We start from the raw sequence: 15,216 nt of genomic DNA, 5'->3' as shown, positions 1-15,216 counted from the left end.
GGAGCTTGACCCACATTATTGACTAAAAATCATGATATCTTGGCCTTGTTGGTTATAACCATTATTTCGACTGTCATGGGGCCCCCGACTTTATGGAAGTGCAATATTAAATCACTGAATGCCCCTTAAAGTGTCTATAATGTGTTGTTTGTGAGAATGATAAATTGGAGAAAAAGGAAGTGACAATGGCATTAAAGAAATGAACACTGTCTTGATAATCCACATGATCTGGTCAGATTTGGGACCTTCTCACAGGTTCAGGTAGCAGCACAGTTGTCGGATCGTGTCACCGAGTTATCTTTTGTAATATCAGTGTTTGTCCTTATCAGTTTCTTCTCTATTACAGCCCCAGAGGAAACCTGGCCCTCCACTATTCTGAGAGCCGCTCGATACTCTATTCTTGGCCCGTTCTTCCTCTGCACAACAAAAGCTGCTGGCTATCCTTTTTGTATCCTCGATAAAAGGTCAAGTTTCTCTTAAGAGCAGATGAATGAACAGCCTGGAGATCCTTATTCCTGCGACATTTCAGTACCGCAGCGTAACACAAAACTGAGGCGAGACATTTCTGAGGACATTTTTGCTGCACTGATAAATGATCTCTGTTGGAGTCACCACTGTCTGACTGACACACACACACACACAAAAGACACAGAACGTTTTTAGTTGCTGTAATCAATTTAATATAAATGCAGGCACATCACATTCACATACATTCTCTCATCAGTACATACTTATTATCCATCAGGTGTCTTATTTAATTACACATTCTTGGCCAGACCAATCTGCTGATTTGAGACATCGAAGGCAACGTAGTACTCCCTGATGAAGACATCTCCCAGGATCCAGAGTGCCATAGAGCCACCCTGGCCAAAGCCAGTGCTGCAACCATAGGAGCTCTGTGGAGAGAGAAGAGAAACCAGATTTACTTCCTCCAAATTTTCATTATAGTGTTAAAAAACATTTCTGTTACAGAGGTTGGTTGGGGTGAACTGACCTGAGAGACGTAGGCAGATGAAGGAACGGTGAAGGAGTTCCCGTTGAGAGTGAAGGTGATATCAGGCATGCTCTGGACGTTCTGGCAGTTCACTATGCCCTGTAAGAAGAACATTACGCACACAGCTGAATAGCGTGTAGCAGCAGAAGTTGTATTTATTGGGATTTTACAGGTTTCCAGCTAAAGCAAGTAACCGAGTCCTGCTTAATTATTTTCATTTGACAGTTTTGACGTCAGAGCTGTAAATGTCTGTTTACTCTGGGTTCAGAAAATGGGGAAAATTTACTTGAAATGGTATGGTGTGATGGTATGACTCACCTCTCCGTACTGGTTGGTTGTGGCTCCAACCCAGGAATTGATGTTGTTAATGTCACTGGTTGGGCCAACGATCTGGGAGGTACCAGTGTCAATGATGGCCTGGCAGCCACCAGAGCAGGCCACAGTTTGTCCATTGATGGTAACGCTGTGAGGAGGAACAGCAGAAGGAAGATTACAGCCAAGCTAAGATGCTTTGTGCAACTTGTGCTTTGTTGTTAGTGTGTGTCTTCTTTATACCTGTCCATGTTGATCTCCCAGTAGGAGGCAGAGGACAGAGGGATCCAGGTGAGTGATCCAGTGAAGTGGCTGTTGTCAATGCCACCGAAGACCACCTCGCTGCCCTGCTGACTGTTGCTATAAGAGAGAAAACAAAACAAATTATATGTAAATGTAATGTCAAATGACATGCTCTCAAAAAACAGATTTCCATCCTGTTCAGTACCCGCTCAGGTAGACAGAGAACAAGGGCTGGGGCACCAGATTCTGACTGATCATGTTGTAGAAGACAGGCACAACATCGTCAGAGGCCAGGGACTGGAAGGCCAGACCCAGGATGCCATCAGCCGTCATGCTAGCCATGAAGGGAGCCTCAGACTGGCTAAGTCCAAAGACCTGGTTGGCCACAGAGATGCCGCCCACCTGGATACACCAGACAGCAGTCAGTCACAGTTCAACAGAGCATGAAGATATGCCTGTTTGAAGTCTAAATAGACTATGCATTTTTTCCAGGGCTGTTGGTTACCTCAACGGTGTCACTGCCCAGATATCCAGTCATGCTGCCAGTGCCGTACTGGATGGACAGAGACTGGTCACCCCATTTGAAGGTGGAGGACTGCTGTGGGTTGAATTGATTGTGGTTCTCTGCAGAGAAATGGTATGTTTCTCAAATGTGCATGTTAGAAATATGCCAAAAAAAAACAAAAAAAAACACCTGGACCACCTTTTGTCCTGGAGTAACTGCACTGAGTGTTGTGCCACTGCCTACACTTAATAATCTGTATTTGTTAAACAAGTCTTTAGATCTTCTATTAGCAAAATTAGCATACAGCAAACTAAAAATGCTGCATTTTAGCTTAGCTTCCTGAAATCAAAGTTTTACTTTGTAGAGATGCAGACTTACTAGGAGCAAAACACTATAATCAATAATAATAATAATAGAATAGACAGTACTTGGGTAAATATAGTTAGTTACTTGCCACCACTGTGTACAACGCTATCCAAATATCTGAGACTTTTTAAACCCCAGGGTACAACTGACTAAATAACAGGTTGTTGTAGTCTCAGTAGTACTCAGTCGTACTCACCGCAGGCCTCGCTGGAGCAGTAGACTGAGGGGACCCACAGGTTGGAGGAGCCGGTGTCAAAGATGACAGTGAAAGACTGAGGTGGGGTACCAATGGAGACCACACCATAGTAGGCCAACTAGAGGGACACAAGAAGACAAATTAACAGATGAACAGCTTGATTCAAAGCATAAGATATGAAGGTGTCTTTGTGCTTGCAAGGAACAACAGAGGAGAAGTATATTTTTCTTCCAGCGTAAATTATATACCTGCTCCTTGTACATTCAGAGACATACAACTCTCTATACAATGTCTTTCAACCAAAGGCTACACAGGACAAACAAGAGGAAGGACTGAGTCTAAATCTGTCATCTCTGGTCTGGACTTACATCAGCATCATTGGTCATTGACTCGCTACCAGCCACGAACTTGGCCATTGGGTTGTATGGATACATCTTCCTGTACTTGTCCCATAAACCTTTCTCCTGCAAGTCTTGCCTGGCAGTCTTTCCCTTGATCAGGGGAATCCTACATCACAAAGGTGGATAAAAAAAAATCAGCAAACTGCACAGATGACCAGAATTGTATAGCTGGGGAAATCAGAGATGAAGCTCCAGACTTTGAGCTTTGTGCAAGTTTGAAAGCTGTGATAGCTCAGCGCAGGGTGGCCTTTAGATTTTCCCTTAGGAATAAGAGATGAGAAGGATTGTATTTCAACAGTTCAGCCTGTTGAGGTGTAAAATGTCAAAGAAATGAGGGCACAGATTGCTTTTGAACCAGCCAGGTCAGACTTACCTATGCAGGCATTCAGAGAAGGCCACGAGGGCTGTCAGGACAATGAGCCACTTCATCATGTTGGTCACTTTGCTGTTGGACTCAGAGAGTGAAGCTCCATTCGCAGAGCCTAGCCCTTATATACGACATATCAAGGTTGTGCCCTTCCACATGTCTAAATATTGTGTATCAGTTGGAGATAAGAAATATGCAATATGGTGATAAATTGTCTCTTATCGAGGAGCAAATTAAACATTAAACAAATGAACAATGAAGACCTGTGACTGAATATGAAAGTATTTTGCACCCACACTGAACTGGAAAACAAAGTTTTATAAAAGATTTATAAAGTGGGACTGATACTTTGTGTGTTTTTATGTTTTATATTGTTAAAATAATCTGCTCATATCAGTCATATATTCTGAAATCTTTGTCTTTCTACTACCTAAGAGAGATCTTATGTGCAAAAGTCACGAAAAACAGCAAAAAATCAGTCTTTAACTTATATTATCCATCAGATTATTTGAACATATATATAAGATAAGTGTTTAACAGACACAGTGTGCACTTTATGTGTTGCCATGTCGATCAGGGGATTAGATGTCCACAGTTTCTGTATAACATTGATAAAGAAATTTTCCACGTGTTTCCAAGGGTGTGACCTGAGGTTACATGGCGAGGGTTGTCCGATAAGAGACACAAAACAAAGACACGGAGCAATGGCCGGAATTGTGAACAAAGAATATCAAAATGTGCAGTGACTTTTAAGAAGCTTACTCAGCACTCAGTACACATACAGCAATTTCATATCTGCCAGAATGACTGAAGTCACCTTGAGTTGCATTTGGTTTCAAAACATGTTTGTGCGATAAATTTATCCCATGAAACACTGAAAGTGACCTTTATCAAAGCACAAACTATTACAAGTATTTACTTCATTAAAACAACATAAAAATAGTTGATTAGAAAAGCCCTGCATTCAAAATGTGACTGAAGTGACCATATGTACTTATTAACAGTAGAATGTACTTAAAATATCAAAAACCATATTGGACAAAACTGAAGTTATAGCAGTAGGCCCTAAACATCTTAGAAAGTCACTTTCTGATGACATAGCAGTTATGGATGGCATTGCGCTGGCCTCCAGCACCACTGTAAAGAATCTTTGACCAGGACATGTCCTTTCACTCCCATGTAAAACAAATTTCAAGGACTGCCTTTTTTCACCTATGTAATATTGCAAAAATTAAGCATATTTTTTCTCAAAATGATGCAGAAAAACTAGTCCATGCATTCGTAACTTCCAGGCTGGATTATTGCAATTCCTTACTATCAGGCTGCCCAAATTCGTTGCTGGATATTCTCCAGTTGCTCCAGAATGCTGCAGCAGAGGTTTCTGCCTGTTAAAAGGAAGTTTTTCCTCGCTGCTGTCGCCAAGTGCTTGCTCATGGGGGAATTGTTGGGTCTCTGTAGATAAAACAGCTCGGCATGTACCAGCTCTGTATGGAAAGTGTCCTGAGACCAATTTTGTGGTGATTTGGCGCTTTACAAATAAAACCAAATAAGAAAATAAAAACCAAATAAGACCCGGGGATCAAACCAGCAACCTTCTTGCTGTGCGGCACGCGCACTACCTGCTGCTCCACCGTGCCGCCCTATTATTACCATTAGTTATGCATTAATATGTCAGCAGCTTTTTGTATTCCAGCCTTTTAAAGTCAAGCTAATTTTGTCCATGGCATTAATTCATGGGAAGCCATTTATTTAATAAGATCATCATAGGTTTTGTATATAATAATTTAATCTACAAAATAAAGACTATTTACAGCTCTTACTTAAGCTACAAGCTGCTACAGCATTGTTTTTGAGTAAATGTCTCCAGGTACATTTCACCATTGTCAATCACAGCTCCTAATATCCCTAGTGATTTATTGTTTTATATTCAAGTCCATTAAATCAATTTGCTTTTTAACCCTTTGACGATGAAGGTCCTAATGTCTTTGAAAAGGCTGTCAGAAATGTCAGGTTTTTTGTTTTTGTTTTTTTCTTAAAATCCACTAAAACTTCTGTTGGAAATTTTCTGGTGGAATTGCCATTTAATTGTGCTCAGTCGTCTGTTCATATTGGTTTGGTGGAGCGGTGGTAACACTGTCGCCTCACAGCTAGAAGGTCCCGGGTTTGATTCCTACTGTGGGTGCCAGCGGTGTGTCCTCCACCATGCCTTCGGGGCCTGCTGCTCAAGGAAAGGCCCTTTTCCTCATGTGTTGTATGTTCTCCCCGTGCTCACCTGGGGTATCTGCCATGAAAAAAACCCACTAAAAACATGCAAGAAGATCACCATCTGACCAGTGTGATGGAAGGAACTGGGTCCCCGGGCCCCGCTGTCGGCTGGCAGCCCACCGCTCCTGGTCTGCTACGGAGGAAGGACTTTCCAGGATGGGTCAAATGCGGAGAAATAATTTCACTCAGCATGGCGTGTGTGCAGTCTCCCCCCCGTAGCATGTGTGTGCAGTGATTAATAAAAGTATCTTAATCTTAATCTTAATATATAGCAAAGTCTTGAGTTGTTTGTGACCTTTATCATAATCGGACCGCGATAAAAGCCGCCTGACACTTTGTTTAATCAAACAAAATGAACTGAACATGGAAAACACCTTGGCGACGCACTTACATAACAACAGTGTTGTAATCATATTTTTATTGACAACAATATTTATACATTTCTCTTGATAAATTAACATAAAATGAGCATGAAAACAAAACAAAGTGTTTCTATTGTTCACAAAGAGCTTCTTTGATTTTATTAAATAAAAAGAGTCTGACATATACTGTGGCTCTTGTTAACAGGTTACAATGTCTTGACATTTCTTTTTTCTGTCCTTGATGGATGAGTAGAATCCAAAGTATGTATGATAGTGCATAGAGTACACAAATGAAGAACACAGTCAGTGAAGATTAAATATGTGTTTCTCGTCCACGGCCTGTTCTTCACTCTGAAATGCTGTTTCTGTTGTGCTCGTCTTCATCTGAATGTTTGGGTGCCTTTTAAAAGTCCATGTTTTTGAAGTCGTCAGTACATCTGTACTTGCTATCATCGTACCTGGTGCACACCAAGTGAGGGAGACAGGGGCAGGTGTGATGTTGCCTTTTGCCTGGATAGGGGACCTGAAAGTGGGAAAAAGGGAGGGGGGCATAATCTGACAGTTTAAATCCTTCATCAGCTGACAAGTGGAGCTGCAGGTCTTAAAAAGTTGCTCTTTAAGACTCTAAATTCAGAGATAGATGTGGTGTTAGCAGAACTAATTGTTCCCTCTCCAGATTGTCAAAGTGATGTATGGCTCTGATTGCCTGCATCACTGTGGAGAAGATCAATAACTTCTGCAGTTATCAGCAGGTTTTCCAAAGCTTCAGCCAACCTGCCAGCACTTGATGTAATCTGATTTCCACAAACACAGAAAACAAGTGTGGGCGAGAGAGAATAAGAGTATGACTGTGCGTGCGTGCGTGCGTGCTTGCGTGCGTGCGTGCGTGCGTGCGTGTGTGTTGTTCAAGCTGTGGGGACATAAACCTGTTTACACCGTCACATTGTGAAGACTCACCTTCTGTATGGGGACAAAACGCAAGTCTCCGTAAGTTAAATCATTAAATCTTAGAATGAAGACTTGGGTTAACTCTTGGGGCAAGTTGTGGTTTTGGTTATGGTAAGTCGTCAGGAAATTAATGTGTCAATTTAAAGTCCTCTGAGGTGATGGAAACATGACTGTGTGCTTGTAAAACTTGACCTTGCTACATATTACGGAATTAAACCTGCTGTTTGCTAGACTTGGTTTTAAGGGTTTGGGTAGAATTAGGTTTAAGTTGAGGTTAGGTATTAAGTTGTGATGGTTCAGGTTAGGGTAAGGGTCTAGAGAATGCATTATGTTGATGAGGGTCCTCACAAACATAGCAGTGTGTGTGTGTGTGTGTGTGTGTGTGTGTGTGTGTGTGTAACAGACAGTGTGATGCAGGAAGACTAGTGACATCACATTTCTCCCCACCTTGTGGCTAAAGGGGTGGCATTCATCCCCTTCCACACCCCTTGGGACGCACATCCTCAGACCCCGCAGCCACAGACTGACGGCACAGCAAAGACCAAAACCACACTGCAGGTCTCTCTCACAGGCCTGCAGGTGGAACGACAGAGAGCCGAAGAGTTGGAGGTGCAGACAGGAAAGAGTAAAAGAGGCAGAGGATCAGATGAAGAGAGTCTGTTTGATGGCAGTGAATCACTTGTATTTTCATTTATGCTAATAGAGATGCCTTCTCGTGTCTGTACAATGAAAGCCATGTTATCCACTGCCCGTCATCTCCCTAATCCATTTACAAATGAATATCAATCAGAGGACAGAGATGATTTCCTCTCGTTTTTCCAGTGGAGTTGAAGCGGAGGAGGATGTGGTCTCCTGTCAGTCATGTGTAATCAAATTTTAGAAAATTACCCAGAAAAGTGAACTGTGCTGTTTGCATATATATAGATTGTTGGAGTTTTTTGTTTCTTTTCATATTTATAGTTTCAATATGAGAAAATCAAACCAAAATCAAAAGTCAATGGCTAGCAATATCATAAATAAACTGTATGTGGAGGTTTGAGTGAATGTGCAGCATGATTCTCAAAGCACAAACAGAATTAAAGCTGAAACAATTAGTTGATCAATTCATCAAAAGAAAATTAATTGCAGTTTTTCTTCAACTAAATGAACCGTCATCAAGCAAAAATGACAAACAGTTGCTGGCTCCTGCCGCTCAGGGTTTTGTTGCTTTTCTCTGTTTTATATGGTTGTAAATTCTGCATTTGGACTGTTTTTCAGACAAAAACAAGCTGTTTGGAGGCATCACCTTGGGCTCAGGAAATGCATGATGGATACTTCTCACTACATGTTGCAGACTAAAGTGATTCATGACTGAAAGTGATAACAAAAATAAGTGCTACTTGCAGCCAAACAATTGTGTAAAGTGTCTCAATATACTATGACAGAAAGCGTAGATAATATCAGTGTAAAATGTTATTTCTTATTTGGCACTACTCAAGAGGACAATAATTCAAAATGTACATACATGAATCTAATTAACTGCTGCGATAACGGAGCAAAAATGAGTTAAGCAGAAGAGCCAGAAACCTCTCACTCACCCCTGTGATGACGGCTCCTCTGGACCAGCTCAGAGACAGCAGGAGGAAGGACAACAGCACCGCCCTGAAGCCCATGACAGCAACAGGAGAAGTGGACTCTCTCAGCACCCTCAACACAGGACACCAGCTGTTAACGCTCTCTCCGGCACCTCGCACTGGATCCTCGGCTCTCCAGTCAGTCATGAAGGTTCCCAGAACTCCTCAGAGGGGGGAGCCACACTCTCTCCCTCTCTTTATCCCCTGCCGACCCCCACCCAACACTCCCTCCCTTCCTCTCTCCCTCCCCATGTGTGAGAACTCCCTCTCTGCCTGTTTCCTCAGAAGCTTCGTCATTTTACTCATCCGGATGACAGCTGATGGACGCGCTACCTGTAGATCTTTAGGGTTTGACCATTCGTCTGCTCAAGGCAGAGGCGGAGAGAGTTTCCATGACTCAAGTGGTTCAAGCTAACACAAAAAATATGGAAAGTTAACTCAACAACTGATGTCATTCATATGAACTAAACTGAATCCAACACCTCAGTGAGTGAAAAGGGCACAGGTGCTGCAAAATCCAGTTATTTGTCAGTCTGAAGCAGCCGGGATGGGCTTCATGTAAAGCTTTCATCGGCTGGAAAGTCATTTTCCTTATTCTATTACGGGGTGTGTGTGCCATGATGGCACGTACTGTGACAGCTGTCACCAACTGTAGCAAAACACCAGTTATTCCACACTGAGAGAATAAGGCCTCTAAGGTTAAAAACAATGCCGCATAAACTACTCTGTAACTGGTGTGATGATGAGTATTTCTTTGATGTGTATTCAAACATATCTATTTTCTTTAAATAGTCTTTCATTTGTTCACTATTTGCATTTACTTCACTTGAAAACAGTTTCATCACAATGCTCCCTCTCACTGCACCTCAGTGACATTGCTTATGAAGTGACAGTGTCACTTAATGGATAACAGAACCTGAAAAATGCTCACTTACTTTGTGAACTACTATATTACATAAATGATAGTGAAATCCCTGAATTACATTAGCCATTATATGGTACATGGCAGGGTGATGATACACTGACTCTGAGTCAGATCTCTATTTTGGGTTGAGCTCATTTGGAGATTTACTGAGGTTGTAAAGTGGCCATATGTAGCAAACAATTGGATCTAGTTTGTCAGTCAGCCGCCCTTCCTTCATGATTAAAGAGTGTGTATGTGTGCATGCATGTGTGTGTGTGTATATGACACATACACGCATGGACCTTATAAATTATTCTGCATCCGTAAACTTGTTCGTGTGTTTGCCTACGTGCACGCTCTGGCAGTGATGGGCGGCAGGCTGTCAGCAGAAGCGCCTGGGATCTGATTTAAACTGCGAGGAGAGAAATATGAGTGAGCAAAGAGGAGAGGAAAAGATAGAATTAGAGGAGGAGAGAGGGAGCGTACCCCATGGGTTAGTCAGCAGGACATTATCCTGCTGCTGCACAGGTGATGGATTCCTCCAATGCGGTAGCCACATAATTACATTCACCCATTTCTGCCCTGTCAGCAGCAGCACTGAAGCCTCACTGTCTTGGAGCAGGCAGCAGAAATCATGCAGGGAGGTGAGCCCAGGCAGTGGCCTCCAGCTAACTTTTGAAGAAAACACATTAACAAAATCCATCAACAAAAGCCTGCAAGAACAAGGCTCCTGCTTTATACTCATAGTATTAACTCTATATTTCATGTTCAGTAAAGAGCAGATGTTGGTAAAGTTCACCTTATGTTCTAAGTGTTTCTAATGTTGACTAATACTTGCACCATTCTTTTATGACTAATCGGATGGTAACTGGGACAGTGGAGATGATCTTGTTTCTAGATCTGACTGTCAAACAAAAACGTGATGTTTCTCCAAATATCTGTTTTATGACTGAGCAGCATGTGACACTGGAGCTGTTTTAGGCGACCTCAGGATATTTGTGAGAGTCATCTGATAGTGACTGCCTGTGCAATGCGTGAGAACAAACTGGAAACTGCATTCAATTACAGTATATATTATGTATTCCAGAGGAAAAAAATAACTCAAGTAATGCAATTATTTATTCATGCACGTCTGAAAATGAATTTCTCTCTGGGGCTGGGATGAAGAGAGTGCCATAAGAATGATGAAATATAGAGAGGCAGGGTTTTCATTACATTGCTGATCTAGTTTAGAAAATGATTTTAGTGGATGAGGAACACGCCACATAGAAGAAGGCAGGAAAAATAAATATATACACTACCAAGTTGATATTGGTTCAATCTTTCTTATTTTATTTAAGGAAAAATCTATCTATCTATCTATCTATCTATCTATCTATCTATCTATCTATCTATCTATCTATCTATCTATCTATCTATCTATCTATCTATCTATCTATCTATCTATCTATCTATCTATCCACTGCATGCATATGTGCTACACAGATAAGCACGCATCGCACGCTAAACAAAATTAGAGTATTATACACAACAGTCTTTAGCGTCACACGTTTTAGTTTATTGTTTTACCGCACTTCGCGCTGCTTGGTCCTCACAGGGACCCGTAGTGCACGTGACGGTCAGCTGACGCTATCCGGAAGCTTAGGAAGCAGACAACCATAATAACAAAACTTCATACACAAAACTTGAATTTTGCAGTTATTTCCGATTGTTAAAAATGGAGTCGACCCTCGAGCAGCATCTCGATGATACGTAAGTTGATACCAGCCTGTTTTTTTTTGTTTGGGTTTTAAATTCAGCGACGTTACAGACAAGTGATTTCTCTTTGCTTGTTGTGTTGTTGGCAGCATGAAAAATCCAGCAGTGGTCGGTGTGCTGTGCACAGATCAACAAGGACACAACCTGGGCTGTAAGAAACACCGACTCTCTTGTTCTGTCAGAGGTTCTTCAGAAAACATTAACAAATCATAACAAACTGACCTTTTACTGAGGGCGGAGTTTGAGTGTCGGTCAGTAAAATGACTCAGGCGGACCTTTAAGTTAGCTCTAAAAAAGTACTAATACTTCAGACAGAAACGTTTCTACTTGCAAATAATACAAATGACTGACTAATTGCGCTGTCATTGTTTTCACCAACCGTGACTTGACTTGAAATGCAATAACTTAAGTTTAACCAAGTTTAGTTCAATCACCATCATCATCATTTTGTAGTGAGCAGCACAACACTTCATTAGTCAAAGGCCTCTAAACTAGAGCTGAAACCATAAGTCGATTAATGGATGAGGACAGAAAAATGCTTGGCAGCTATTTTGATAATCTGTTAATTGTTTAAGTACTCTTTCACGAACATGGCCCAAATTCACTTGATCCAGCTTTTCAAATGTGAATATTTTCTGGTATTTCTCTCACAGTAAACTGAATATCTTTGAGGTTTTGGACTGTTATCAAAAAAAAAAACATTTTAACATGTCACCGCTGGCTCTGAGACCATTTTTCGTTATTTATTGACTTTCTATAGACCGACACGTTGAGAAAATAATTTGTAGAATATTTGATAATTAAAATAATCATTAGTTGTATTCTGACTCACAACATTTAGCTCTAAATGTCCTTGTATCACAGCTTAAGCCACGGGGGTCAGATCTTAAAGGACAGTGTCAGTAAGATCACAAGACAGCAGACTGTGTTTCTTTGCTATTTCTCAATGAGACCTACTCACAGCAACTCAATTATAAAGTAAAAAATCCTCTATAACAACTGAAAAGACTCATGTCTTGCCTGTTGTCTGATGTCTGCCTGCTCTGTATCCAGTAACTGTGCTACTTACATAAAACCCAGTTTCGCCTGCTGAGTGTAAAGTTCTTATTAAATGTTCAGCAAACAAAGGAGGGAATTACTGAGTGCTCGCAGGTAAAAAACGTGGTGGACTCCAGTTAAATGTCAGGTGCTCTTGAAGTTGAAAGATTCCGTAAAGACAAAGAAAAAGCACAAAGCTTTCTTCAGGCACTCCGACCGAGCCAAGGATAGTTAAAAAGCCTTTATTAAATTAGGGCATATTGATATAAAATATTCTAAACGCCGACCGGTTTCGACCACGGCGGGTCTTTGTCAGGGCGTAAAAAACAGGTAAGGACCCGAGTCAGGTGCACTGATTGCTTATATAGTGCCAACGTCAACAGCAATTAGACCAGTTAATTCTCACATAACACAAGATGAAACGTTTCATACAGCCGATCATCAGACAGAACAGGAGTTCCAATTACAAAGATAAGTTATGATGATTTTATTCAAAGAACATATCAACTTTTCAAGTAGCCACCGACCTGTGAGATGAGAATATGACTGAAAATGAAAATGAAAATGAAAATATATATGTTTCATATATATATATATGTTTATGATATATCACCCGTGATTGAAACATATATATTTTCATTATGGGTTTATCACTGTTGATGTAACCTTTTTATATAATTGTTTAATTACTTGACTGATATTGAAATTGTTTGTCTCATCTCACAGGTCGAAACCGGTCGGTGTTTAGAATATTTTATATCAATATGCCCTAATTTAATAAAGGCTTTTTAACTATCCTTGGCTCGGTCGGAGTGCCTGAAGAAAGCTTTGTGCTTTTTCTTATTAAATGTGTTTAAGAAACTATAGCTGAGGATTTGCACCTGTAAACTAAGTTTGTCAACATGTGATAAACTGCAACGAACAAAAGAAAGATGACTGAAATTGAATTAGTGGTAAATATTTGTCGTTTATCAGTTTTTGTGACAATACCAAATACCATAGATGGATGGATGCTCTTCAGTTGCCTCTGGAGAACGATTCATTAGCACGCGCTTTGACGTTTTCTTCAAAACTGTACCGTAACACTTTCTCATGTGTACCACTTGCCAGGCCGCGGCTCCCTGTCTGATGAACACGGCGGTGTTGTGTCAGTTTTGGCCAAACAAGCTGCAGCTCTCACCAGAGACCCAACAGACTCTCCAACTGTGTGCCTGGAGTCTGAGTCAGGGTGAGCACTGACACATCCCTTTGTCTTATTTGCTTGACTGACCTGTATCATCCCCTTTTTTCCTCCATCTCAGTGGATTGAAGAGGTCTGGCTGTAGTGGTTTTGATTAATGCTTGGGGAGATCAATAGATCTAGAAAAAAAAAAAAAACAGTTGAGATAGATCCAAACTCAAAGATTGATTTTGCGTTTGTTACTTGTAGCACAGACTGTGATCCAAACTTGGCAGAGGAGTTTCTTTTCATTTGCTCAGCTGTGCTGCCACCTTCTGGACAAAACGCTTCCTGCTGCAAGGCTGTCAGTGACCTCAACTCCCACCAGTAGTTATTATTAGAAAGAAACCATTTCAAATGTTCGACCTCGCAGTGATTGTATTCAGGGGACAGATGAGCCTGCCGCTCTGTTGTGACTCGCAGGCTGCTTTCTAAGATTACGGAATTTGTCAACAAGGTGTAAATCAATGGCTTGATGACTGGTTCAGATATCAGATTCCAAAACAAAATGTGACAGGCTGTGCAGTCTATAATTGACTAACAGAGCAAGTTATTTGAGTTTGGGTTTGGACTTAAGTAGAGTTTAAAGTCCAACATTCACTATCTTTAGATATTTGTTCTTTTTAAATAACAAGGTTTTCATTTATGGCAGGTTGAAAAAGCCTCTGAAGCAGCTGTTTAACTCTGCTGCTGATGCCCAGCATGCTGCTAATGATGAGAAATAATTATATAATCAGAACATCACCAGCAGTAGTAATGCTGAGGGAACTGGGTTAAAGACTGTAGTATTGATCGGTCAGGCAATAACTCTTCAAACTGCATCATGTACATAAAATTGAATGTGAATGACAGACAGGTTGATATGATTATCAAAGGTCAATACATGCCATCCAGAGATAACACCAAAGCAACATGTTTCTCAGTTTTTGTCTCCCATTTATCTGAGCAGTTATCAGGTGCATGTCTGTCTCACTGCATTGTTTTCTCGTTCCTTGTTTTGTAGAAACATTCTGGTGAGGAGTCATGGGACCATCACTGTAGCAGTTCACAAGATAGCATCATGAAGACAGCACACCTCACAGAGGAGTTTCCTTGTAGAGAAATGTTAACACACACATCAGTGTGAACTTTGAGGAAGATCTTCACTTTGCAGGAGAAATCTGGACTTTCCATGCGCGTCTGTTGTGTTTCCTGTATATTTAAACCAGAACATGACCGCTAACTTTCTGATGCTTGCCGTGCTCTTTTATAGAAAATATATGTATCGCCATTCTGTCAGTGATGCTATTGTATTGATGTCATGTACAAAGTAAGCCTGTTAATGTGTGCATGTCTCATTTTGTTTCATATCCTTAAATCCAAGGCAATCGTGCAGAATAACAACCTTTAATAAACTTTAACTTGACTCTGTGCTGCCCTCTTCTGCATTAAGTATTCATTATTTTCTCCTTTGCTCAGTGTTTCGTAGTTAACCAATTAACTCTCTTTGGCAGCTGGATGAAAGTCATCCCAGAAATGGAAAAAGAAAAGAAAAGAAAAACAGCATTGCAATCATTAATTCTAGCTGCTATGAAGAAACTGGAGTCACCTCACACATGACAGAGGTGGAGTGGACCAGGTGGATGCTGGTTTCACCCTGGATGATCAGAGGAATTCTTGCAGGTTTGTTCAGAAAACCTGCAGAGAGAGCGTGCAGTGCGTGCTGGTGGCGCACTGCCTTTAACT

At 41.0% G+C, this 15,216-nt stretch overlaps 3 protein-coding genes across 3 annotated transcripts; 1 reads left to right on the top strand and 2 right to left on the bottom strand.

The window, feature by feature from the left end:
- Nucleotides 1-758: 758 nt before the first annotated feature.
- LOC139334640 (pepsin A-like) lies at nt 759-3,489 on the bottom strand. The gene is made up of 9 exons (XM_070967654.1): nt 3,391-3,489; nt 2,985-3,123; nt 2,617-2,734; nt 2,055-2,173; nt 1,755-1,951; nt 1,550-1,666; nt 1,313-1,457; nt 995-1,093; nt 759-896 (listed from the first exon to the last, which is right to left on the bottom strand). Exons 1-9 carry the CDS (start codon nt 3,447-3,449, stop codon nt 759-761), a joined length of 1,131 nt encoding a protein of 376 aa, XP_070823755.1. The 5' UTR covers nt 3,450-3,489.
- Nucleotides 3,490-6,414: 2,925 nt separating this feature from the next.
- On the bottom strand, nt 6,415-8,719 carry prok1 (prokineticin 1). The gene is made up of 3 exons (XM_070969364.1): nt 8,537-8,719; nt 7,407-7,532; nt 6,415-6,534 (listed from the first exon to the last, which is right to left on the bottom strand). The coding sequence occupies exons 1-3, from the start codon at nt 8,717-8,719 to the stop codon at nt 6,415-6,417; spliced, it is 429 nt and encodes a 142-aa protein (XP_070825465.1).
- Nucleotides 8,720-11,094: 2,375 nt separating this feature from the next.
- Nucleotides 11,095-14,908, top strand: lamtor5 (late endosomal/lysosomal adaptor, MAPK and MTOR activator 5). The gene is made up of 4 exons (XM_070968724.1): nt 11,095-11,228; nt 11,324-11,385; nt 13,383-13,500; nt 14,495-14,908. The coding sequence occupies exons 1-4, from the start codon at nt 11,194-11,196 to the stop codon at nt 14,553-14,555; spliced, it is 276 nt and encodes a 91-aa protein (XP_070824825.1). The 5' UTR covers nt 11,095-11,193; the 3' UTR covers nt 14,556-14,908.
- Nucleotides 14,909-15,216: the final 308 nt, after the last annotated feature.

The sequence above is a fragment of the Chaetodon trifascialis genome, chromosome 8, assembly GCF_039877785.1.
Source record: "Chaetodon trifascialis isolate fChaTrf1 chromosome 8, fChaTrf1.hap1, whole genome shotgun sequence".
In the NCBI taxonomy this organism is placed as follows: Eukaryota; Metazoa; Chordata; class Actinopteri; order Chaetodontiformes; family Chaetodontidae; genus Chaetodon; species Chaetodon trifascialis.
Note: the sequence above shows the minus strand (reverse complement) of the source record. Positions and strands in the feature narration are given on the sequence as shown.